Source organism: Lytechinus pictus, chromosome 10 (assembly GCF_037042905.1).
Source record: "Lytechinus pictus isolate F3 Inbred chromosome 10, Lp3.0, whole genome shotgun sequence".
Lineage (NCBI taxonomy): Eukaryota > Metazoa > Echinodermata > Echinoidea > Temnopleuroida > Toxopneustidae > Lytechinus > Lytechinus pictus.
The window spans coordinates 29,544,681-29,571,892 of record NC_087254.1 but is presented as its reverse complement, the minus strand read 5'-3'; the positions used below and the strand labels follow the sequence as shown (position 1 = coordinate 29,571,892).

The window sequence follows — 27,212 nt, the reverse complement described above, 5'->3', positions numbered from 1 at the left end:
TTGTCATACTTATCCTTCCCAGGCAGTTAATGTTTTGGTAGTCAAATGAGCCGATACAGCGAACCTCTACTGTTAAAGAGATTTATGTAACAACTGGCTTTCCACGGTTAACCCACAACTTAAAACCAGAATTTAAATTAAACCAGACTTCAGAATACAGGCCATAGGGAGCAGTTCTTCCTTGTCTCCCCTGACGTACTACCCCTGGTATTAGGTTCATCTACCTTAAAGAAATCTCTCAAATTAGAGGCCAATTGGATAGACAAGCAGGGATCGAAATAACCCCAGAACAGGCCTCCGATGCCCTTCCAAATATTTGTAGACTGAAAGCCAAAATTAATTACTTTTTGCCTGAGGTCTTGGAGCACTATGTGATTCTAGTGCATGTACCCCATTGAAAGGCACATTTTAGTTATATTAATGATGCCCTTTTTTTTTAACTAAAAAGATAAAGTACCTATCATCAAGGCTGTAGTCAAGGCTAGTACTTACATGTATCGAGGCCGCTAAAGAAAACCCATCCCCCATAGACTTTGTACACATGACTCAGGCCGAGACTGGCAAAATGTGACCTCGAGGCCAGCCTCGACTATATCCCTGCCAATCATACCTTAAATGGAGGCAAGTGCCATGGTAGGTGCAGTGATATCAACCATATATTCTTTGATTCCCCTTATTTGTATTTGTTATTTCTAAATGAAACAGATCAGCTATTATTGAAGATGGTGGATAACATTCCAACCTTATACCACTATACCAGCCCATCCATATGGTCTGCCACATGATTTCTTTCTACCTTCATTAATGCTAGTTCATATTACCTAAAATCCCTGAAACTAAGCAAGACACAAAAATTGAGAAATGGCATGATCTCATGAGCTTTGCATATTTTAATGCCAATTTTCGGTAGTTTTATCAATGTTCTAATGAAATACCACAAAGCAACATTCATATCAAAGATCTTAAATAAATCAACATCTTAAATATTACAATAATCAAAATCTCCATAAAAACTGACAAAATAAAGATACACATTTCCATTGCTTTACAAAATTACATCCTTTTTCATCAAACAAGACAATATATACTTCATTGACAGCTTCCAATTCATTAAATAATCTATCGTGGAATTAACAATAAAGGAATAAAGGGAGATTTTTAGGAGCATAATAAATCATATCCTGCTGATTTAGTAACAACTCTCGTGGTGTCACAGTTGCCAAGGAAATCCTAGATCTTGAAACTGATTTATCTTTCTTTAGTTGAAGACGATAAAACCCAATCCAAAAGGAAAAGTCAAATGGTGTGTCTCACACTGCAATCTTTTCAACTACAATGTAGAATACTGACATGAAGCTTGAATGTATCTATCCTGTATGCGATTGGACGTGCTAGTCATTTTTAGATTGCCACTATAATGATAGCAAAAGACAAGTCATTCAATGGAGCATTCCTGCATTGATTCCCTACTCCATTTTGTACAAAGCCTTTGGCATAGTAAACTTCATCCTAGAATAAAGGCAACAAGTTTGGAGTGAGTTCATCACCATAACTTCAAAGTCAAAATAACACGAGATGGTTTGAAATAAATATAGTTGAAAGTAGAAATATGAAATGAATATTCTAACTATTAATTCCTGACAAAAACAAGTGATTTAGAAAAAAAGAAGAAGTAAACATAAACATATGTCTCCACATGAGATTTCATAGAAATATTACTACTTGATGTATTCAGAATGATATCAACAAATGAAAATAGGTGGTATCGGTGTCTATTTGGAACAATCCCCCCACCCTGATCAAGTTTTGCTAGAAATACAATTTTCAATGAGTAACAAATGAATATTTTCCTCAAAATCACTCCTACATTGTTAATAATGGGCACCAGTTGTACAATGTGTATTCTCTTTTTCATAACACTGGATACCTGCCTACCACGAGACTTACAATAATGATAACAATATCTTTTATGTCATATCAATGATGTAGATGGGTAATTTTCACTGACTGTTATAAGCTACTGAAATAATTATATCTGATTGGCTGAGAGCAAATTCAGCAGTCAAAATCACAGAGAAAATGCTTCATGGAACACTTGGCCCTGTTGGGGTGTCGTACAAAGCTGTTCGATAAATTTTGTATGACTTTACACACGACTGGAACATGTTCTTAGTTGCCAAGTCAGGTGCATAGGGACACATGATTAGTAGCGCAAGAAAGAGTTACCAGCCGTGCATAAACTTACAAACTTGGGCCCTGTCTTACAAAGAGTTCTGATTGATCCAATCAACCACAACTATGGAAAGCCAGCAATGTCAACATCTAAAATTGAATTAGATCTGTTGTATATTACTTTAACCTAGCATGGTGTCTATCTATATGAATGTAAAAGAATCATGTATCTGTTTTTTCTGAGATATTTTTGTTAAAATGTGAATTGCAAATAAAACTCATTAAAAAAAAAAAAATAAATAAAAATCTAAAATACATGTTTGTTGAACATATTTTCTAGATATGATGCATATTCATACATTCACTGTTTCCTTGACAATTAAGTATGTTTCTCTTTGTTTTCAAAGGACATTGTACAAATTTCCTAAAGGGAAAAATATGACATTGATGGATTTCCATATACTTGAGGTTCATCGGATCAATCGTAACTCTTTATAAGACGGGGCCCTGGGGTGGTATTCTGAAAACGTTCTTATCTTTGTTCTTATCTTTTATCTTATCTCATTGAGATAAGAAGACGCTAAAATCATTGCAAATCGGTATTCTGAAAATCTTCTTAACGCGTTCTTATCTTTGTAAGGACTGCCTCCTTCTTATCTTCAACACGCCCATTTTTAGGATATTACCAATCAAAATGCGCTTTATATTGGCAGTTTAACCAATAGAAGCGTTCCTCATGTCAAGAGAATATCATGGGCGCTGTGCGTACACTGTTTCTGGCGCATTGCGCGAAATAGGAATTTTATACGCAATGACTGATTATTATTTCGAGACACGTGCACAAAATAAAGAAAGAAAGAAAGTAAAGATAAAAAGTAAATAAAGCAGGTACGAATAAAGAATAAAATATGAAGAAAGAAGTAAGTAGACAGAAAGTTGTCAGAATGAAGCAGGAATAAAAAAAAAGATGAAAGGAACAAAGCAAAAAATAATGAAAGAAATATAGAGTATAACGAAAGTAAGCAAGCAAAAAGAACTTAAAAATAAAAAATAATAAAATAAGGAAAAAAAATAGAACGATTATCAATGATACAGTGAGGAAGAAAAAATGAAGAAAGAAAAGAAAGAAACTTAAAGGAAAAAAGTAAAAGGACAAAATAAAAAAGAATAAAAAGAGAGGAAAAGGAAAATGAAACAAAGAAATAAAGATGAGAGAGAAAAAATGAAAGAAAAATTAAAGCAAAAATAAAGATTACAGAAAGATAAAAAGAAAGAAAGGAAAACTCAAAAAAGAAAAGGAACGAAAAGGGAAAATCAAAAGTCAGGAAAAGTGAAGAATGAATAAAAAAAGAAAACGGAAAAACATTAATGGAAAGAATAAAGAAAAAGATTTTTGAAATTGATAGAAGAAAGACACAGAGAGGAAAGTAAAGAAAGAGAGTAAAAAAAGAATGAACGAAAAAAGAATGAGCGAAATAAAGAATAAAACACAAGAAAGAAAGTAAATAAGACACAAGAGTGTCAGGAAGCAGAAATTAAAAAAAATGAAAGAAAGAACAAAGGAATGAACGAAAAAAGAAAAAAAAAGAACCCAAAAATAAAAAGAAAAAAAAAAGAAAAAAAAATAAGGGGAAAAAATTAATATTAAGGGAAGGAAGAAAGAAAGAAAAAGGGGAAAAAAGGAAAAGCACATACAAAGACGAAAGAATGAAAGAACAAATAAGGAAGAAATAAAAAGATTACAAAAATGTGACGGAAGAAAGAAACATGAAAAGAAAAGAAAAGGAAAGGAAGAGAGAAAGGGGAAAGAATAAAAGCAGAAATAAAGACTTATTCAAGAAAAGAAAGAAAGGGATAAAATGAAAAGGGAAAATAAAAAAGGAAGAAAGATGAAGAATAAATGAAACAAAGAAAAAGAAAAGTAAAGAAATTAAAAGATTCAAAAGAATAAAACAAAATATATAAATGAAGAATAAACTTAAAGAAAGAAAGAAAGACAAACACATAGAAAGGAAGAAAGACAGACAGATAGAAAGGAAGAAAAAGAGAAAATAAATAAAGAAAGAAAGAAAAAAGGGATAGAAAAAAGAGACGGGGAAAATAAAAGGTGAATGAAAGAAATGGTGGGAGGAATACTTGTGGGTACTTGTTACTAATGGTGGCCATCGATTTTAAGCAAGAAAGAACACGGACATCGTGAGATGTGATAACCCTCTAGCTATCTTAAATATTATCATAAATATCGTGAAAGATAAGAAAGAGAAAAGATAAGAACGTTTTCAGAATACCACTTATCTTCATTTTGTTCTTATCTTTTTAGCGCGCTTTTGTATTATATGCGCGAGTAATACATTAACGCGCTCAGCATAGGATGTTTAGCAAGATAAGAAAAAGATAAGAACAAAAGATAAGAAAAAGATAAGAACGTTTTCAGAATACCAATTTGAGATCGTGACGTAGATAAGAACAAAATTAAGATAAGAACGTTTTCAGAATACCGCCCCTGGTCTTTATATTCAATCATGACATTCTATGAGATACAGTAATGAATGATCTTGAAGCCACTGAAGTGTGATTGATCCAATCAATCTCATCTATGAAAAGCCAGCACCACATGAAATGATGCAATGCTCTCAAATCAACCAAGTTGAGTGGTTCACAAAGTGATATAAATATGGAGCAAAATGGGGGTCGAACATTCAAGTAGGTTTATTTCATTGAATTGCCCATGTTGAGGGGGATTTTTTTTCATTGCAACCTTTAAAGAAATGCCCAGAAAGTCTCCCGAAATCATGAATGGAAATATAAGATGAACTTGTACATGTATCTTTATAATCAAGGAGGACAATTTCACACTATATTTGATTACTTTCAAATCAATATTCTTGTTGGTACTAAAACAGGAGTTGAGCTTAAAGGGAAATTCATTGAGCAGAAAATATGAGTGATTATTGGATATGGTTTTCATCTGCAAAATAAATCTTTTCAAGGTGCATTTAAATTCACAGCACTTTTTTTAAACCCAAAAGGCAAACAAGTTCCATAAATACAATATCCGCAACTGACTCTCTCCACTTCTTATTTACCAATTACATACCACCATAAATTAGTTAATATCTTTATCATTTCATTTGGAGTTTTCACTCAATGACACATATGAGCTTCATAGATTTGATTTAAGAGAGGATAGAATGGCTAACTAGGTACATGTTCGGGGGCCTAGCCCCTGGGACCATCACATATCTCACAATTTGCAGCAGAGTTCTGGTTGATGAATGTACATCGTTCACAGGTCCATGTCCCTGATACAAAGGTAGAGGTACTGGTTCCGCTTGCCCCGGACGTGCTGGGCACAGCCTCTCCCGTCGCTGATGGACCTGAGGAAAGGAGTGAGGTCATAAACAGTGCTCATTCAATAAACATATAATTAAGAAGTTGGTTTGGAGTTTATTTCAAAGCATTAGTCATTCGTTCATAAAGGCAACTATGGTAACCTTTCCACTATTGCATAGAATCCTTGATGTAGATTTGCTCCTGAACCCTGTTACCAGGTTAGTTACTACAATTGTAAGTTCTTTTTGTCGCAAGCCTGTTATCACTATTAAAGGTCCTCTGGCATGAAAATACAGAATACTTTCTGTTAATGCGTATGAGTCTCTACTTCACTAAATCATTACCTTTTGAGTTTAGATGTACATCATATAATTTCAATATTTTTAATTTCGCATTTATCTGCAGTATACTAAGCCCCGCCCCATTAAAATCGACTATATCATTTTTGACCTCTTGTGATGTCACAGGAGGAAGAAATAAGCATAACAATCCACAATCATATGCAACTTGCCATAACTGTGTGCCATTGCTAACAATAACAAGTCTTCAAACAAAACTAGGGCCTGCATAGCAACCATTCAAACTGTCATTTAGTTACTGTTTGTGAGGTGGTATTGTATAAAGACTTGTAATTGTTAGCAATGGCACATAGTTATGGCAAGTTGCATAGCATTGTGTATTGTTATTCTTATTTCTACCTCCAGTGATATCTCAAGAGGCAAAAAATGATCTAGTGGACTTTAAGGAGGCGGGGCCTAGCATATTGCAGACAAATCCAAAATAAATGAAATAAAACATATTGAAATTATATGATGCACATTTAAACTCAGCAGGACATGATTTGGTAAAGTAAAGACTCATACCCATTAACAGAAAGTATTCTGTATTTTCATAGATATAGCAACGGTATCATGACCACGAGCCTTTATTTTACAGGAGAAACATGGAATAAAGAGATCTGAGAAATAATATTCCTGATATTAACCCTAACTAGGCCGGGCTTATTTGGCTGTTCTGTGGCTGGGGGGGGGGGGGGGGGTTGATTCAACCCCCCCCCCCCCGAGATCTCGGCCGCTGATCTGCACGCTGGTAGTGTGCGATGTAATCTACAAGGCTGTATGGTAAAATTTTCCAAAATAATGAGATTTTATTTTATATGAATTAATTATGCTAATTTATGCATAAATCATACTTTTTGCTCTAATTCACTAAATAAAGCTCCTAGAATGCTAATTTTTGGTAAAAATATTCTTTGTAGCATTCTTAACAATGGCAATTGAAAAAAACTTCGGTTTGGAAATCAGTTTCTTATGTCTTTTATTGTTTTATGAATTTCTTATGTATTTCCATGTTTTTCAACCTTTTGTTTTTCTTTGTTTTTTTTCACCAGATTTATTGCACAACTTTTTGAAGCATAATTATGCTAAAATCAATTGCTTTCAGCTGTTTGAAGTAAAAATAATCATATCTTTATGAATAAGATGAGAAAACTCAATTTGCATAGACTTTGTACACAAAATCACGTTTTGGAACAATTTTTGGTCTGACATGCACTTACAAAATGTTGCGTAATTTTGGAACCCCGTACCCGGGCGTCGTAAATTTGGTCTCAAAAGATGCGCGAGATTTAAAAGTATAAACTCTGCGAGTGGCGTGGTCAAAAAAATTCGCGCGGCGGAATGATCGCAAAAAATGTTGAGGGGGGGTTGATTCAACCCCCCCCGGCCATTTTAGGGTTAAAAGGCGCGATAGCTCAGTCGGAAGAGTGGGGTTTCGGACTCCAAGTGACCCGGGTTCAATTCCCACTTGGTGCGCTATTGCCCTTTGGTAAGGCATTAATCCTCATTACCAGGTCCCTTGGAGAAGACCTTAAGCCGTCGGTCCTCTGGTTACTTGCTTTCAAGCATTCATGCTTTCTTAGCAATCAGGTACAAAATCACTACAATTTACTTTCTGGTTATATTACTGTAATCCATAAGAGATCTGATTCATTCTTTTATTCGTATAGTTCAACCCAAGAACTTGATACCAATGACCTCTGACCTACGACCCCGTATCTTCAACCTTAACCCCATGATGAATGAATCACTGACTCACCCTGAGCTGCTATGAAGTGTTCCATTGTTGCCCACTGCTCACATTTAGACCAGGCATCAACAAGATGTTTGTCTCTTGACTTGAGGGCTTCTAACAGAGGATCCATATGGTCCTGGTTCCAAATAAATGCATAAGAGACATGACAAATGATAAAAGTTATGAAGGATTTAAAATTGAGAATGATCTAAATTCAATGCATACCTTTTCTTTGGCAAGTATTCTGAACGAAGGTTAACATAAAACAGGGATCGAATCATATATAAAACTATGGGCTTCTGACTTGGGCTGTAGGATATTGCACATTTTGGGATTAATTTTTATTTAATATTTTGTATTTTAATTATCCATATAATCAGGCTTATCATACCCCTTATTGTGAAATAATGTATGCATTTCTTCTTAAAAAATCAATTAAAAAAATCACATACATATAAACAAAGCGATAGATTTGAAGACAAGCAAGACATGTGCATTCAATAAACATAATGAAATACACTGACATAGTTAAAAACATTGCAAGTTATCATCATCACCATAATCATCATTACCACTATCATCATCACCATCATCATTACCGTCAACGTTGTAATCATCATCATCATCCCCATTACCACCGTCATCATCTCCATCCCTCAACAAACTTCATCCCAATTATATAAAGATAGTTCAAATCCAACAAATCTCAACAACCTGTCAAAGTTGGTTAAAATCGGAGGATCATACAAACGCAGCACTCCATAGAGTATTCATTGCAATCACAATCAACCCAAAAGACAACCTAATGAACAGGTTATCCCCTCGTCTCACATCCACAATACCTCCCATCCAGACACGATCCAAGAAAACAATTACCCTGAGTGGCAATAGATCCATAGTGGCAAGATAGACAAGGAGATGAAAGTCCAGCATAGCTTCCATTAATTGACCACTCTCAAACTGTCCCATGTATTGAGTGAGTGACTCCATGCCTTGAACCTCTCCTACACCTACTCTGTTCTCAATAGGGAAGGGCTTTAGACCTGGCTGCGAGTTGAAGGCAAATGTGGCATCCTTGGGAAACCCAGCTGGTAACTGGTAAATTTAATTCATGAAGAATAATGAACGAAAGTTAAAATATATCCTCATGGCACAAAGCTCTAAACATCCATCATGTCAACGTATTTACTTGCTACAATCTAGAAGAATAATCATTTGTCTCAAATTATACAAAGCATAAAATTACCAAGAATCAATTAGCATTGTAACCTTTCTAGTTGTCAAGTTAGAACAATGTTCAATAACTTACTTGGAGAGCAAAATAAACCAATTAATTTTCTGACTTTTTGGGGGGCACAACTTTCTTACCAATGTTCACTCACCAGTATTATCTAGCTATGTCTGACTGGTATCATATACATGTATTTGTATCTCAGTCTTCAGTCTAAAATGTCTAAAGTTCATTCAAATTAACTCTGAAAAAAAGAAGAGATAGAGTGAAAACCGGATCCAGTGGCACAGTGCTCAGCAAATTATTTTAGAGCTAATTTTTGTTTGATTGCATTCTTAGTGCAATCAATTATTAACTCAAGTTTATGATCAATCATTATACTTTGAGCAATAGGGCCCTGAAAAAGGGCCTGCCATTGAAATTAAGAGATGAATGGGTAGAATGGTAAGATGTGACTTACATCAACAAGAAGGAACTCTACTGGTAAGGGTCTTGCCAGCTGCTTTAACGAGTTGCCATAGCTGTCAGTTTCCTGTGAGTGGATATTGGAAAAATATATTGTTAAAGAGAATAACAAGGCATTCATCATAATGCAAACATTTCTTATCAATGGGATTAAGGAATATCGTTCTTAGATAGAAGACATGATGCTTGGTCGTTCTTGAACTTGGTTAATCTAAGTGGGACACCTGGATTTGCCTTTTAAAGAATGTGCCTGATTCACATTTATCCAAAGCCAGTGACATCCATAATATGTGTACATCAGAGCATTATGCTCAAGGCAGATGAAGAAAGCTTCTGTGTGCATATCACTGATTTATCCACTTAAAATGCTCTCTTTATTTAAAAAAAAAAAGTTTGTCTTCTAGATTATTGATAATAAAGCTTACTCCAGCACCAGGCATCTACGACCAAGGTAATGGACTTATTATTAGATATCAAGCATCTTCTCTCTTTCCTATCCCTTTCATATCTTCCTCATCCTATTCTTTTATTCTCTCCTAATTTCAAAACTTGCGCAAATTTTGAGACCAAAATTGCGACCCCTGGGTTCGCGGTGAACCGTTCCAAAATCATGCAACATGTTTTAAGTGCATGAGACCCAAAATTGCTAAAAAAACGTGAATTTGTGTACAAATTCAATGTAAATAGTGTTTTCAGCCAAAATTCATAAATGCTTCATTATTTTTCCTTTTACTGATTAAAATCAATTAATTTCCTTTGCTTATGGTCAAAATTAAGTCCCTGACAATTTCCATTGGAAAAAAGTCGAAAAACAAAGAAATACTTAAGAAATTAAGAAAACAATAAAATACATAAAAAAATAAATGTGATGTTTAATTTCTTTTCAAGTAAATTTGATCATATTCCTATGAAGAGTCTGTGAACCAAAAATTAGCATTTTAAGGGCATTATTTAGTTAATTAGAGCAAACTTTTGATTTTACACATAAATTAGCATAATTAATAACAATGAGATTTTTCGAAGAAGTTGATCTGACAGTTTTGTAGGTTATGGCATGAAAAACGTGCGTGCCAATTTTTGTCAAATCTAAATTTTTCTGAGGTGGACTTGACATTTAATAAAATCAATAGTTGTCACCACACATTAAGCCTGATGGTCACCAGGATAGATGTCCATTCTCTTCTCGTTCCCTGACCCCTTTGTCTATCGTATGAGTCCCCATCCAAGTAACTTGACTTACTGTGTAAAATACATCAGGTACATATTGCTCATTTGTAGATTCCCTGATATAACCAAGCTCTGGTGCATCGATGGTAGGCACCAAGCAGTCATCCCTAACCAGTGCCATACATTGATTTGATACCTGGTATGCCTCTGTGTGTATCTGATTCGTTGAATCACCTGTAAGATTCAAATATGATTCAAATAGATGATGATATATTTCAAAGTCTCTGACGGTATGATGAGTACAAAGGAATATACAAATAATTTCATTTTCTTTTATTGGTTGGATATTAGAGAGAAATCTAAACTTTTGCCTACTATGTTCCTTTCATACAGAAATGTAATACATATAAGACTAAAGTACTGAAGTTTAGAAGGTATTTTTGCCGAAAGCCCAAAAGGAAAGGAATTGCAAAAATCCAGCCAAGATGTGCAACAAATGTGTGAACAAGATCATGGGATGAATTTGTGGTACACCCACCATATTATTTCTTCTGAAAAAAAAAAAGAACAAACATAGAGAAAAAAAATACATACCTGTTACTATACATGTGACGAATTTGGAGCCAAAGTGTCCTTCTGTCGCTAATTTGCATGGGCTTGGATGTTGGTTCTGGAACTCACCAGCCATTATACATTCTTCAGCTGTCATAAAGTGGGCATCCTGTGTTTTCAACAAATCCAAGAGGTTCATTATCGAACAGGTATTGGAAATTTACTCAACTAATACCACAGTAATCCTTAGATGTAACAGGCCCCAAATTAACCCACGGTGCATAATTTAGAAAGCGATATGACAAATCCATCTTGAAGCACTAGCTACGGTCCTGAACAACTAAAACTCTTCTTGGTGATGTTTCATAAAGCTGCTCAGAAGTTACACCCAACTTTACGCACAAGTGATGATGACCCTTTCTAAATCAGATTCTCAGTCATTTGAATATGAAAGTTATTGATCAATTTTGGGTCTGACATGCACTTACAAAATGTTGCGTAGCTTTGGAATTGTGTACCCCCGCAAACTCATATTCAAAAGTTGAGCGAGACTTGAATTCAATAAGTCATGGAACCTCAGTGCGCGATCTTTTCACATTACAAATTTATCGCGATGCTTGGGGGGGGAGGGACAAACAGGGTTAAGGATATATGTTTAATTTTAAATATATCAATTATCAAAGGAATACAAAAGAATGGATGGGAAATGAATTTCTCACCATATTCCTGACATGTTTGACAGTTCCTTTGGTGAGGTCGTCAGCCAACAGGTCAGTAAATATCCATCCAACCTAGAGGGTATTATAATAAACAAAAGAAAGGCTTATATTGCAAGTGTACAGTATTCTCTTTGAGGGGGTGTTCACTCGCCAAAAAAAAAGTGTTACCTTTTTAACCCTAATAGACGGAAGAAAAGATCATGCAGCCTTAACTACAACATTTACATTTGACAACTTTTTTTCCCCATATGATGAAACTAGGTAAACTACTAAATCAAATTTCCATTTTAATTTTGAGTTTCCTACAGCTAAAACAACTCAATTAAACACATCCAGTCATTGGAGAGTCATGAAAAGAATAAATAGGGCAATTACAAGTCTTGACACCATCTATCTTGGCTTCAAATACTAGGGCTGCAAAATATTGCATATTTGGGTAATCGATTATCACGACCTGCCACATCAGAATGAGGAGATGCATTGTCATATATCTATTATCTAGAAGACAAACCATTATAATTGCCTCACGAGCTGTAGCTCTAAATAAATCTAAATCCCTTTACCCTATCATATAGTTTCGAGTCCCTAAGCTGTGCAATAGGCTTTAACAGAAAGCTTGAACTCAAATCCTGGCCCTGTAACATAAAGCTTGGAGATTGATTATGGGGCAATTTTCTACAATTGAACTGTGTATGTTCAATTGTAAATATCAGTCCCACAATTGATGAATCAGCTTTATGATGCAGGTAACAGGGCCCAGACTACAAGTACTTACGTGTCATATATTCTCTCACAACAATTACATGAGAATTATCCAATATATACTTGAACAAATGCATAAGAAGTGCTACGGATAGCTCACCTTACAAAGACCTAATTTGGATGCTACATAGTTGACGGCTTCTGCAAAGGGATCTTCTAGTAATTCTAAACTATTTGATGTACTGTTCTGAAATGCAATTGAATCAATAATAAAGAACATTTTGTAAATGAACCATCAAATTAATATTGGAAATTCCTTCATACTTCTCCAATACTTTGACTAGACACACATTCAAAACATGCTTAATAAATGAGCAACAGTGAATATCTGTAATATAGGGACAATAGAATCCACCTGCATAACAGAAACAAATTCCTGGCCAGTAGCTTGTTGGCACATAACAGTCTGCTTTGAAAGGGTGCTTTAATTCAATGATGTTGCTACGATCTGAGACTATGGTTTATAAAAATTTGTTTAAATACCAGGGTAAATTGTTTTCTTAGGTACTTAAAATATCAATATTACATAAGTAATAAATAATAAGCATAAAAAAAAACAATACGGAAATAGAATGGTGAATCTGATAAAGAATGAGATCACAGAGTATTTAATAAAATTGGCAGTTTGGCGAGTATAATGTGAAAAGTTGTAAGGGCTACTCTCCAATGTGTCCTGTACTTAAATATAGGAAATTAGTGGTTTCTACTATGCACCTTTACCCTTGGAATGGAAATCATAAACATGAAATTGAGAGCATACTGTTAAATGTCTGAATAAAAGAGAAAATGTAGTTCTGAGTAAAACTTTTGAATGAGTTAATAACCTTTTTGTTAATGGAGCAAAAGGAGGAATTGTCCCTGCCTTGAGATACAATGAAATTACCTAATACCTATACAGCCATTTTGATGTCCCCAGAGGTATGGAGATGGCACTTTTTATGACTTTAATAATTTATAAAATTCTTATTCTTAGTCTGATTTTGTTCAATCTTTGACTCGATCTGCTTCTCTGATTGTTTGTTAAAAAAAAAGAAGACACTTTCCATTGGTCAGATTCCCCCTTTAAGTGATTAGCTTCTGCCTATTAATATAGACCAGCGCTTCTCAACCTTTTTTTACTCGAGGACCACTTTGATTCTCAGATTTTTTTCGAGGCCCACCTACCAAAATTTAAAGAAAATGTCCATTTTGATGAAAAAATGTTTCGTGAAATTTGAACACAAAGCTCTAAATCACATTTGAAACAAACAGTTTGAGAACTAATCTGCATTCGCCAATGTCCAGTAAATGGGTGACAATTGCATTAAAACCATCATAGTGCGCATGTTTTGCAACATGCATGATATCTAAGCGTGCTTTAGTTTTGTTTGACCCGCATAGACTGATCGGACATACCATGTTCGGACAGGTCTGTGAAATATACTACAGTTTTTCTCCTATTTTTTTCTCCCCCTGGAGCTTCTCGCGGACCACCGTTTGAGAAGCGCTGATATTGACAATCCAATAATTCTATCCTTCAGTAAAAACAATGAATATTTACCTGTGGAGGTTCATATATTGCTAAGACGGTAGCCTTGATTCCTAGAGGTACATCTTTATGATGTTCATACTTCCCATATAGCATGCCTATTCTTTGGTTCCCTGATTTCCTCCAGAAGTCTAGGAAGCGATCAAACATCATGGGATTCTCAAACATCACGTTGTCTACATGCCTATAGTGCTGCAGAAAGGATAAATAAACAATTAAAAAATGTAAGAAATTGTATCAACTTAAAAAATGTATTACGTTCCTTGGGATATTTTGTTGAAATGTGAAGTAATATAATAATTTTGATTACTACTTTATACGTATACCTCTATTACGATCTGTTTGTTTTTAATTTTTTAAACATAATGGTTAATCTTATTACAGTTTATGTTGTAAGGCATTGAAAAGTATCTTGAAACTTGAATGAATAATTTGTTGAATTCTCATGCTTATGACTATTATATTCAAATGGATAGATAATATACTAATCATGTTATTAAATGAATAAAATTATCATCAAGATATATGAAATGTCATTTAATTTGACAGTACCTTTTACAGAGCTTCTAAACTGAACAAGAACACTTCAGTACTTTTAAAGCTGAAAATCTGTATTTTGGTGAGGAAATCAGTACTTTTAAAGAAATACCATAGGACAACGCATTAAACTGAAACTTCAGAAATCAGTATTTTGCATGAAACCACCAGTATTCTTTCTCATTTTTCAGTACTAAATACAGAAAAGCCATACTACTAGGCAGCTCTGCCTTTAGTACCCATGTCGGATTGTCCCGTTAAAACACTGAAAGACTGCTCTGTACTTACTTGTCTATCTAATGTAATAGCACTTGGTTGACACTTTGTGCAGATACCATGTGGCCACGGTGAGTGCTCCGTACATCCTGGTTTGATTTTACAGCTTATGTTCTCTAAAAATGCAAATTTTCCCCTGAGGAAAATAAAATTGATACGGAAATACCATTACATCTTTTTAAAGATCTTAGAAATAGACTTCTTTATTCAACCTGGAAGGTTCTTGGAGAGCTTTGAGTATTGTAAGAACAGATGCATTGACGAATCATTTTTAGGAATGAAAATAATAATCAGCTTCCGGTCCTTCCAGAGCATAAATATTTAAACTGGAGACAAAATAATAGGCTTTTAACTTATTGGTTGAACAGACATAGAATTATTGGTACATTCAAGTTATGAAATGTTATTGAATCAACATTTTAAGTTAAATAATCAAGAAAAAAAACACAAGCAATGAAAGCCTTTTCTTGTTATTATGAAACATCTCAATACCAAAGATTAAAAGTATCAAGACAACTAACTTATAAGTTTGCAAACATCAGCAATGTTCATGGTATTTTCACGGCAGGTTTGAAACCAAATTTCTAAACTTACTTATCCACACCACCAGTGAGTTTCCTGATGTGAGAATGGAAGGATAGATGTTTAATGGGAGGATCATGGTCATTCAGATATCTTTCATCATAGGACTGAGGGGGAAAAAATAAAAAATAGTTAGATTTGTACAGTGACTATTTTGTTCAAAACAATCACTATCAAAACTACAATATATATACGTGTATGCTGGTTTCGTTTTGAATTTTTTTATACTGATTTATATGTCCTTTAACCCTATTTTAACTGGGCTATTTCAGACCAGGATATAGGGGGGGTCAAACCCCCGAATTTCAGCCGCTGATTGCGCGATCGCCTCAAAAATATGCACGCGCATAGAGCCAGATGTAAACAACAAGACTGTGTAGTAAAATTTGTAATATTGTTTATATTTTTTATTAATCAATTATGCAAATAAGCATATGAGATTTGCCCAAAATTTGTTTTTTTGTGTTTGTTTTTGCCTTTAACTCAATTTATATAGCTAGTAGAATGCTAGTTTTTGGTGAGAGTATCAATTTTTACATTTCTAACAAATATCTACAAAAAAATTGCAAAAATATAATTTCTTATATATTTGATTGTTTTTAAATTCTTATGTATTTCTTCTATCGAACCTTTGTTTTTTATTGTTTTTTCCGATGTCGGGGACCCTTTGCATTTATAGCATAAAATAAATCCATTTAAATCAACACAAAATAATCATACATTTATGATTTTGGGTTGAAAAACATAATTTGCACTGACTTTGTACACAGAATCATGTTTTTGAGCAATTTTGGGTCTGACATGCACTTACAAAATGTTGCGTACTTTTGGAACCGCGTATTTGGTCTCAAAAGATGCGCAAGACTTGAAAGTAAAAAGTCAGCAAGCGGTGCGGTCAAAAAAATTCGTGCAGCGGCATAGTGACAAATTTGTCAAATTGACCCCTCCCCCCAATTTAATAGGGTTAGCTATTTCACTTTGCTTTAAAAAATATATATACATTTATTGTGATTGTATACATAAACTTTTGAATCTATCATGGGCAAATCATAATTGATTAATCACTATTCTTGAACTCATTGAATGAAAATTACTTTTGTGGAGAGTATGCCAGACATAGACAAAGTCTGAAGTATCATTTTGCCTCAATGTATATATGTATAGGTAGAGATAGAAGTATAACTTACGTCTAAAGGTACACAATGGACACACTCTGCATTGACACCATGGTGACATCTGAAATAAAGATGGGATTATTTAGTAACAAATAAGCGCTCCCCAAAATGGAACAATTATTGACCAGGCTAGAGATATTTATATCTCAATAAATAGAGTAAAATTAACAAAGCAAAATGCTGAAAATTTAATCAAAATCGAATAAACAAATAACGAAGTTATTGAATTTTAAAGATTTGCATTATTCCAGTGTTCACAGTTCTAGGCATGTCTTTATGAATATTCATTAGGCAGGCTGATGATGTCACATCCCCACTTGTTCTTTTGTATTTTATTATATGAAAGTAGGTTTATTCAAAAATTTTCTACTAAGAAATACACAATTGGATTGACAACTGATTAAATGCATTAGTTATTTATTGCCACAACATATTTCATCATAATGGAGACACATCATTTATACATGTATGAAAAATTAAACATTTATGATTTCATGTATAACATAAGAAAAAGGAAAGTGGGGATGTGACATCATCAGCCCATCGAATGAATATTCATGACAATGTGCATATAACTGTTTTCATAAAATATTGATAAACTTTAAAATTCAATAACTTCATTATTTGTTATTCGATTTTGATGAAATATTCAGCCTTTTGCTCTGTGAATTTTACTCTACTTATTTAGATATAAATATTTCCAGCCCGGACCATCCCTTTAAATATTTTACACAAGTGAGCTTTAAGTTTAAGTATGCCTAAGAAAAGTTTATAATGTACCAAACTCCTACCATTACCAAATGAATTTTGCTTCATTTTTTTCTATACATATCCAATTACATCATTGATAGCCAATAATATTTTGTTCTACTGAAAGCATTCATATACTTCTCTTCATGGTAAAACTGAAACCTTGTCAAATAATGCTACTCACAATTGGCCATCTCTTTTCCTGTAGATTTTACCATCCTGTTTCCATAGAAACTGGTCAACTTCATCCTCGACAACTGATGCCAGAGGTTGTGATGACGACGATGATGATAGGGATGATGATGAGGAGGAGGTGGGGATAGATGATTTGACTTGTGTTGAAGGCTCTACAATACCATCTTCCTTTACTGCAGTTGGGAATAAGTATATCATATCACCATGCCTGCAGAAAAGACAGCAAGAAACAATAGATAAAATCAATACATTTTTGAAGTTATCTGAAACTATTTAAAAACAAGAGTGTCGGTAAGGCGAGCATATAATACGCCGACCTGTAACGCGGAAAATTGAGTTATTGGTCAAGCAAAAAAAGTGGAAGGTGGGGACTTCACCTTTGACCTTCTGACCTCAAAATCATTAGAATTACTGAGATCTATGCTAGTATCATAAACACCACATTATATGAGCCTAGGTTAAGTTCAACTAAAGTTATCGCATTTACAAGGACTTCAGAAGGGTAAGATGAAAACATGTCAGTGTGGCCTTGACCTTTGACCTTTTGACCTCAAAATCGAGAGGATTCCTTGGATTCATGCTAGTATCATACACACCAAATTATATGAGCCTAGGTTAAGTTAAACTGAAGTTATCGCATTTACAAGGACTGCAGAAGGGTAAGATGAAAACATGTCTTTGTGACCTTGACCTTTGACCTCAAAATTGAGAGGATTCTTTGGATCCATGCTAGTATCATACACACCGAATTATATGAGCCGAAGTTAAGTTCAATTCAATTCAATTCAATTCAAGTTTATTTTGCTCTCTGCATAAAAATGAACACAAATGTGGTAAAATACATAGGAACAAAGTTTACATAACATCAAAGACATAAAAAAGCATTGAGAGGGAAGCAGCCAAAAAGGAAAAGAATATCCTTATAAAAAGGCCGACCCAACTTACTTTAAAAATAATAATAATTATTGACAATATCAAAAGTAAAAAAAACAATTAGAAGACAATACAAAGGCATAGATACACAAATGGTAAGATTTAGGTTATATATATATATACAAATATTTACAAACAGGTTTAATTATCAAATATAAAGTTTCTGAAGTTACGTTTGAAAATATTAAATGAACAAGATGTTTTCAAATTAACCGGTAAAGAATTCCAAAGTAGTGGGCCACGAAAGAAAATAGATTTATGAGAAAGGCAAGTTCTTATTTTAGGAAAGTGGAAGTTTGCAGCATTTCTAGTAGGGTATTCATGAATATTATAATTTAATTTAAAACAGTTCAATAAAAAAGAAGGTAAAAGTCCTTTAGAACATAGATACATAAAAAGTCCCATTTCATACTTGTACATATCATAAATATTTAAAATTTTAAGTGAATGAAAAATAGGATAAGAATGGGCGTAAAAAGGGGAGTTGTTATAATTCTGACTGCACGTTTTTGAACTTTATGTAATCTGTCTAAGTAAATATTCACAGCACTTCCCCAGGCAAGAATGCCATAATTTAAAAATGGTAAAATAATAGCATAATACAGCATCTTTAAAATATTTGGTGGAAAATTATGCAATTTGTACATTATGCCATGTTCTTAGATATCTTATTGCAGATGGTATCAATATGATTTAACCACGTTAATTTATTATCGATTATGACACCAAGAAATTTTAAAGTTAAACTGAATTTAACACGTTTACAAGGACTGCAGAAAGGTAAAATGAAAATATGTCACTGTGACCTTGACCTTTGACCTCAAAATCAATAGGCTTCCTGGGATTCATGCTAGTATCATACACACCAAATTATGAGCCTAGGTTAAGTCAAACTGAAGTTAACGGACGGACGGACATCGGGCGTGATACCATAATTTGTCCCGTCTAGGATGGGCGTATAAAAAGTCTTAATGAAATGTGCCCATCCTGAAAAAGTAAACACAAGACCTTTAAATCATTTAATGTAATGTATACATTTTCCATAAAATCCATCTATCATCTGAGCCTAAATCATTTTTAACGTGCTCTTGGTAACTGCTTCCGCCTTTTTCCTTCCAACTATTAAAATCATATAGAAAGAACACATTGGGGTTGTTTAGTGAAACTATTTGTAAATTAATACATGACCTACCAACAACTGGAATATGGTAATTCAGACTTTTAACCTTTGATCCTATCAGCAATATATGGAATGTTCCAATCCCAGCAAGTTACCAAACTCAAATGCTTGGTGTGCCAATTGCTTTGATCCAAACACATTTTAGATACAATTCAATGTAGGTTAGAGAGATTATTTTAAAGCACACTTTCTTGAAATATCAATAAAACATATCATCATCATATTCAGTCAATCCTAAAAGCATGTGTACTTTAAGGAAGAGTTTAATGAACCTTTCCCCCTATTCTTATTCCATTTAAAAAAATGTTTACAAGGTTTAAACATGACTTTTCTTGTACAAAAACCAGTAAAAAAAACCCCAAGAACTCATGGATGAAGAGGCAGTTCTCTTACTTGATACTTTGTGATTTTAGTGTGACTTTGCTGGAGGCTTTGAGTTGATCTGTCTTGTCACGTGATTTGTACAGGTTAAAGCCATCAGCAGGGAGGGACACTGTCTGAGAAACCTAGAAGAATAAAGCATAATGAAATTTGACATCATAAATTTTCTTAGAAACACGAAAAAAAGTCTTTTTAAAATTTCTGGAAGGTACTTTTCACAAGTTACTGCAACATTAGATAAGCTTTAACATTGCTATGAATGGGGAATTCCAGAGCTCCCTTTTTTTAGCTTTCATGTTGAGTATTTCAGGAGCTAAATCGCCCCCAGCTCCCATGAATTTTTTTCCCTGCTTTGAAAAGATATACCTTTATCACTCAAAAGAGTCACAATGCAATAAACCAAAAAAAAATTTTAAAAAAATAAAATGTTTTGAACTTTTTTTTACTAAGGTCATTACGATTCAACTTTAAAACGATTCTATTCTTCTTTTCATATAGGCCTATTTAAGAACTGATGAAAAAATAATACTTTACAAATCTGCAGATAGCTTCAGGTATTTAAATGCTGTTAATTATGAACAATTTTCTGGTGAAAAAAAAAAATTATGGCCCTCTGCAATATAAAACAATATACATGTATGAAGAATTGGGAATCAAGTGCTCTAAAACATTGTTATTATCTCAATAATCCCCCTCCTCAAAAAGTACCAAAAAATGAATAAATGAATGTAAAAACTCAGCAATTGTTGCAGAAAACATCTCCTTTCCTTAATCCCCCCCCCCCAAAAAAAAAAACCTCCTCCCTTGCCCTGAAAAAAAGAGATGAAGTTACCTTCTGGAAGAACTTGTAGAGGGTTGTTGTTGGGGGAAGGGTGACTCGTTTATTGCCATCAGGGGACTGAATCCGAATGATCTAAAAGACATAATAATAAATTTTTCAATTTCAAGGGAGTCCGTTTCATTAGTTGTGTTGACTTAATATTCTATAAATTACAAAATACCTTTTTTTTTTAACTTTAAGATACATGTAAGTCTTACCAACACAAAAATTATTTCCTTTTTTAATGCGAGAAGTTTTAGCTTGTTTTCTTGATCATTTAGATTTACATCTAGTTTCTATATCAAAATACTTTCCATCTGGATTTAGACCCTTAACACAAAATCCTCATTAGATATCAACAGTCATCAAAGAAAAACATAGCAGTTACAGATCTAACTTAATGTTAGACCTGACTTGAGGAAAGAAGCAAAGATTTCAAAATTTTCCATCATGGCATGCCCATCCTGATGTCCGCATCATGATGACTATATGATCATGGATGAGACTGTATGATCATGGATTAAATTTGTTAAATTCCTATTATGCTCATCTCGAGCTCAATGACAACGACATCTCACTAATTTTTCAGGCACTGTCAGGGAATAATTTTCCTGGTATCGCATTGCATTTGCTCCACATTTTTGAAAGACTGCTATGCATCAAGTCTTTTGTATAGCATATTTTTACATAGGACTATTACCATGGTTACTGTACATTGCTTAGACCTAGTTGAGAGCTTTTCTCTTGACCAAAAATGCTATTCAAATTCGTAAAGCAAAATTATTCAGTTTTTCTATCCATGCCGCTCTGCTCTGTTCTGCATTTTTTTTATTTTCACACTCTCAACCACTCACACTAGACTAGTGCGAGGTTAGTATAGATCTAGTATAGTAAGTATACTAACCTCGCACAAACATGCCAAAGAACTGCGTTTGGCCGTGGATTTCTAACTAGTAGGTCGCACGTGCTGCGACACGGCACTGGCGTCCACAACACACGACTTCTTAGACCAAAAGCTTCGGTCTCTGTTATGATGGTTGTTCTGCTGAACTCCGTTGGCTCCACTTACCAAATAAAGAGACCGAAGTTCTAGCTCGATCTGTACAGGGACTCAATGGCCATATGTTTATGTATGAAGTTCGGATAAAACACCCAACAGGGAAGTGAAGTTGCGCGACAGCCGAAGTAAGTCACGGTTTTTCCCCTTATAAAGGGGAATCCAACCCAAATAAAAACTTGTTTTTATAAGGAAAAGAAAAATCAGACAAGTTGATAGGTGAAAGTTTGAACAATATTGGACAAACAACAAGAAAGTTATGAATGTTTAAATGTTGTAAATATTGGTAATCACTATACCCATGGAGACTTCAAATTGGTCGCATATGGGATGTCATAGTGATGTAAGGCAAGGACTACTCTTTCATGTACTCCAATACATATTTTGGCTATAATTTCATTTTTCCCAAAAGTTTTATTTCAAATTATATTTTTCTTTCATGTGAGGACATAAAACAATATACTACCTGGGTTATATTTAGATTACTGCCCTAGGGGAATGGGTACTTAGGAGAAAACCACAAATCCCTGATAATAAAGTACATGGCCTATGGGAAAGTTGTCCTTGCCCCTTGTCATAATTTACTTACCCAGTTGTCAATTTGAAATCTACATAGTATTAGTGATCTCTGGATCTGGATCTGGATGTGTACACTGCTGGACCAATTGGTATGAATGCAGCGGGTGAGAGAGGGCACGGTGATATTTAGTCGTATCGTAGGTAGCTCTTTTCGATCTTTGACTTGAACACCTCTAGTGATGTGCTGTTCACTGTGTCAGGTGGGAGATGGTTCCAAGCCAGAGGGGTACTCACAAAAAAAGATTGTTTTAATTGTTCAGTGTTTGTTGATTGAATAGTGTAACCTTTATTGTGGTTCACTACTTGTCTTTCTAAGATATTCTGTGCTTGAAAGTCTTTAAATTGTTTTGTTTTGACTTTCCGTTTTGGCCTTGATTTAGTCAAGAAATTCTCAATAGGAAGGGCTGGGACCAACCCCTCGACCACCTTGAAGAAGGAAGATAACTTCAGGACTTGTCGTCTTGAGGATAGTGTTGGCAGATTTAGCTTTTCTCTCATGCTGGTGATGCTACCTGGGTTGCGAGATGTGTAGTCACCTGTGATGAACCTCACAGCTCTGCGCTGAACCCTTTCAAGGCTTTGGATATCTTTCTGCAGGTATGGATCCCACACACAGGCTCCGTACTCGAGAATGGACCGTACAAGGGAGATGTAGGCTGTACGTTTACACTGCTCAGGGCAAAACTGGAGATTTCGGCGAAGAAGTCCCAGGATGGAATTTGCTTTTTTCGTTGTCATGCTGATGTGTGGGGTCCATTTAAGGTCATCAGACAGCATGACTCCGAGGTACTTCTCTTGGGAAATGTGTTTGAGAATATGACCATTGATGTTATAGAAGTAGGATGACTTCTGATCAGTACTCAGTACTTGGCATTTCGTGGCATTGAATCTCATTCCCCATGTAATCGCCCATTGCTGCAGCTTGGACAGATCGTTTTGAAGACTGACATGATCCCGCTGCGACTTGATCGTTCTATATAAGAGACAGTCATCAGCGAAAAGGCGGACAGTAGACTTGACATTGTCTGGTAAGTCGTTGATATGACAAAGGAAGAGAAGGGGGCCGAGCACTGTCCCTTGCGGCACTCCTGACATTACCTTCGTTGAAGATGAGTGTTCCCCATTCACAACAACTTTCATCTGTCTCTTTGTTAGGAAAGATGAGAGCCACTGAAGCAAAGGACCTTCGATGCCATATCTTTCCAGCTTGTGTAGTAGAAGTGAATGAGGGACGGTGTCGAAAGCCTTCTCAAAGTCCAAGATAATGATGTCCATTTGGGTCTTCTTATCATGGGCTGTGAGAAAGTCGTGTACGGCAGTCAAGAGCTGTGTCTCAGTAGAATGGCCTGCTCTGAAACCGTGATTGAGTGGTGACAAGATCTTATTGCGTTCCAGATGCATTATAATATGGCGACAGATGATATGCTCCAGTTGCTTACAAATAACCGAAGTTAGGGAGACTGGGCGATAATTGCTGGTTTGGTGGACATCACCCTTCTTGAACACTGGTGATACGTGAGCATCTCTCCAGTCGAGGGGTAGAGCACCAGAGTCCACTGACAGCTTAAACATCGCTGTAATGCCAGGAGCAAGTTCGGGTGCACATTCCTTTAAAATGATGTTAGGAATAAGGTCTGGACCAGCTGCTTTTGAGATGTTGATCTTGCCAAGTAGCTTTTCCACACCAGAGACAGAAATGTGCAGATCGTCAATCTTGCGTGCAGGCTTGGTAGTTCTTGTTTCAACTGGTGGGATGAAGGTGTCCAAGTTGAAGACCGATTTGAACTGTTGTAACAGCATCTGTGCCTTCAGTCTGCTATCATGGATCAGATTACCATCCTTCTTTAGTGCTGGGGTACCAGTTCTATCTCTCCTCTTCGAGGACACGTATCTCCAGAAGGGCTTAGGATTGTTTTCCTCCAAACCATGCATGACTGAAGATAGGATGAAATTCTCTTCAGCTACTTTGAAAGCCTGTTTGCAGTCCTTCTGGAAGTCTGTATACTTCTTCCATGCACTCTTCTTGGCTGCACCGTGGGTGGTTTTCTTGGTTTTCTTGTAAAGTCTCATTTTCTTCTTCACCATTCGTTTGAGGCTGTGTGAAAACCACGGGAGAGATTTCCTACCTCGCACTGTCTTGGAGGGAACATGTTCATCTAGGATCTGAAACAGTGATGTCTTGAAGTGAGTCCAAACTTCTTCGATTCCTACTTTACAGTCAGTTTTAGTGACGAGTTCAGTAGATAACACTGCAGCTCGCTGGTGAATTTCAGTCCAGTTAGCTTTCTGAAACATGTAACACTTCTTGTTGTTGTGTTTCACAATGTGGGGTAGGATCTCAAAGTCCGTTACTACCATGGCATGGTCGCTAATCCCCGGCGTGCTGTTTGAACTCTTCACCAATGATGGGTTGTTAGTGAAGACGAGGTCTAGCAGATTGTCTTGCCTTGTAGGTTGCTCATGTATTTGATGGAGGCCAAAGTCCAAAGTGATGTCAATAAGAGCTTGTTGTACTTCTCTCTCAGCGGCGCCTGGTCGAGTGCTGAGGTGCTCCCAATCTATGTCTGGACAATTAAAGTCCCCAGTCAAAATAACATGATGGTCTCTGAGATTTTCCATGGTGCGCTCCAACGAGTTGCGGAGTTGGTTTAGGTGTTTCATGTCACGGTGAGGCATATAGAAGGAGCCACAATAGAGTTCCCTTTCACCTTTCAGTTTGATCTTATTCCAAACCACTTCACAGTCCGTTGAGAGCTCTGGTTTATTCTCTGTCGTGATGTTTCTTGAGACTCCAATAAAGACGCCACCCCCGGTGGATTCTCTATCATTCCTGGAGAATTGATGTGAGGAAGGGAAAACTTCTCAATTTTAAAGCAGCTATAACTTTCTTATTGCTTGTCTGATTTCTTTCAAACTTTCACCATTCTGTTTAATTTATTTTTTTCCTTCCCAACACAACATTTTATGGCCAAGGCTGGATTCCTCTTTAAGTTTATTTTCCCCGTTTTGGTGCATTTCAGGCCGGAATGGAATAATAATCTTTAGTTTGGTACAGTTCTTTTTATACATTTTTATGAAATAAAGACAAAAAAATCGATGAGCCCCGTCGGGGGGATTTTGCATTGTTAACCCCCTAATGGTGGCTGCACGGTAGTGAGCCGTCTGTGTACGAGGAGAATTTTTTTTTAAATGTTTTTTATTTTTTATTTTTTTTAAAACTCCTTGAAACAGACGGCTGCCAGCTGTCTAACGACTTCTATGGTTTGATTTTTCTGTGCACGGCGGCATGTAATGGGGAAAGAGTTCCATATGCACCCCCCACCAAAAATAACAAAAGATTGTTGAGACTTCCGGTTCGTTCACTTCAGATTTTTCTATCATTTTTTTACTGTTGCTTACCTTAGTTGGGACTCGAACTCACCTTGTTTGATCTGCAGTCAAGACCTTTCCCGCTATGCTAGCGAGAAGCGCTGATACCGGAAAGGGTATTTTTACGATTATCAGCCGATAGTTCGACTAGTCTTGACTCGCAGACCCTTTACTGACTAAATAAACCGATGTCTATGGACAATTACACGCACAAGGTCTCGCTCGAAATTTGACGGAATAAAGCCATATTTAATTGGTATGTATTTCCACTTCCCCATCATATATGTTCGATATTAGGGCTAGATATATTATTCTGAACCTTCTCCATGTTTTTATTTTCAATTTTAGTGGGGGGTGCATATGGAACTCTTAGACTTAGTCTTACCTGTAATGGACCCTTGAGTGACTCTCAACCAACAGGCAACACCAACATGGCAACAATCACCCACTACTATTGTGCAATGTATGGACTGACTTATCGCACTGCACTACCGTCCATAGTACCAATATGCACTGGGCCTGACTCAGAATTCGCTCTCCTGGGCCCCGTCTTACAAAGAGTTACGATTGATACAATCAATCATAACTTATGGAAATCCATCAGTGCCATAATTTTCTCTACAGTAGGCCCTACAGGAAATTTGCAAAATGTCTTGTTAAATGTTAGAACTTGAAGTTAGAACACACCAAATTGTCAAGAAATCAATGAATTTATGGATATACATTCATATCTAGATTTTTTTTTGGAACAATCATGCATTTTATATGGTGATTTTGCTGGCTGTCCATAGTTGCGATTGATCAGATCAATCGTAACTCTTACTAAAGTAAAAGACGGGGCCTTGATCTCACTGCTCAGAGTCAGACAGCAACTGAGTGAGAGGTGTTGTGAAATCTCCATTCAGATTCAGTGAGTAAGACACTGCACAGTCACTCAGACCAGTCTCAGTCATTCACATCGAGTAACCTTCAAAATCATGTTTTGATACTTTGATAAAATATTTCGTATTCTTAAACAATACTTACAATGGTCCCCGACATGTTAGGTGATATAATAAAGAATAGCCTACTCAGGAAATGTTAATTTAATCGTCTAAATGGATACACTGTTGTCAGAAAGCGTTAGAACGTAATTCTATGACTTGCAGATTAATTCTACATTTGAACGTAGAGGGCGACAAGCCAGGTCAAAAATGGGATCGGAGGGGTCTTTTGTAGAGGGGGATATACAAATAGCGATGAAAAATCTCGGGGAAAAAAAGTGGAAAAGCCTGATTGAGAATTAATCGATATATGAAGAAAATATAAAGGTAAATGACCTTGGTAGAATAGGAAAATAAGGAAAAACAGAATAAGAAGAAATCGGACAAGGAATA

At 35.4% G+C, this 27,212-nt stretch overlaps 1 protein-coding gene across 3 annotated transcripts; it reads right to left on the bottom strand.

The window, feature by feature from the left end:
• Positions 1–870: 870 nt before the first annotated feature.
• On the bottom strand, positions 871–27,003 carry LOC129269441 (nuclear protein localization protein 4 homolog). 3 transcript variants are annotated; one of them, XR_010294902.1, is made up of 17 exons: positions 26,863–27,003; positions 20,844–20,924; positions 20,024–20,136; positions 17,507–17,725; positions 16,585–16,633; positions 15,410–15,504; positions 14,828–14,951; positions 14,015–14,194; positions 12,575–12,661; positions 11,713–11,784; positions 11,036–11,162; positions 10,515–10,675; positions 9,270–9,341; positions 8,455–8,673; positions 7,603–7,714; positions 2,679–5,549; positions 871–2,248 (listed from the first exon to the last, which is right to left on the bottom strand). XR_010294902.1 is itself a non-coding variant. In XM_064105764.1 (16 exons), exons 1-16 carry the CDS (start codon positions 26,875–26,877, stop codon positions 5,392–5,394), a joined length of 1,884 nt encoding a protein of 627 aa, XP_063961834.1. In that variant the 5' UTR covers positions 26,878–27,003; the 3' UTR covers positions 871–5,391. The 3 variants fall into 3 exon arrangements, 1 of the variants encoding a protein (XP_063961834.1); XR_010294903.1 differs by having other exon boundaries at positions 871–2,273; positions 4,738–5,549; XM_064105764.1 differs by having other exon boundaries at positions 871–5,549.
• Between the last annotated feature and the right edge of the window lie 209 nt (positions 27,004–27,212).

Bases quoted from the DNA above. Each gene is read 5' to 3' on its own strand.
- LOC129269441 (XM_064105764.1), bottom strand. The intron at 14,195-14,827 runs GTAAGTACAGAG...TCCTTTCTGCAG, and splicing joins CTATTACATTAGATAGACAA to CACTATAGGCATGTAGACAA. The intron at 11,785-12,574 runs GTGAGCTATCCG...AATACCCTCTAG, and splicing joins CCAAATTAGGTCTTTGTAAG to GTTGGATGGATATTTACTGA.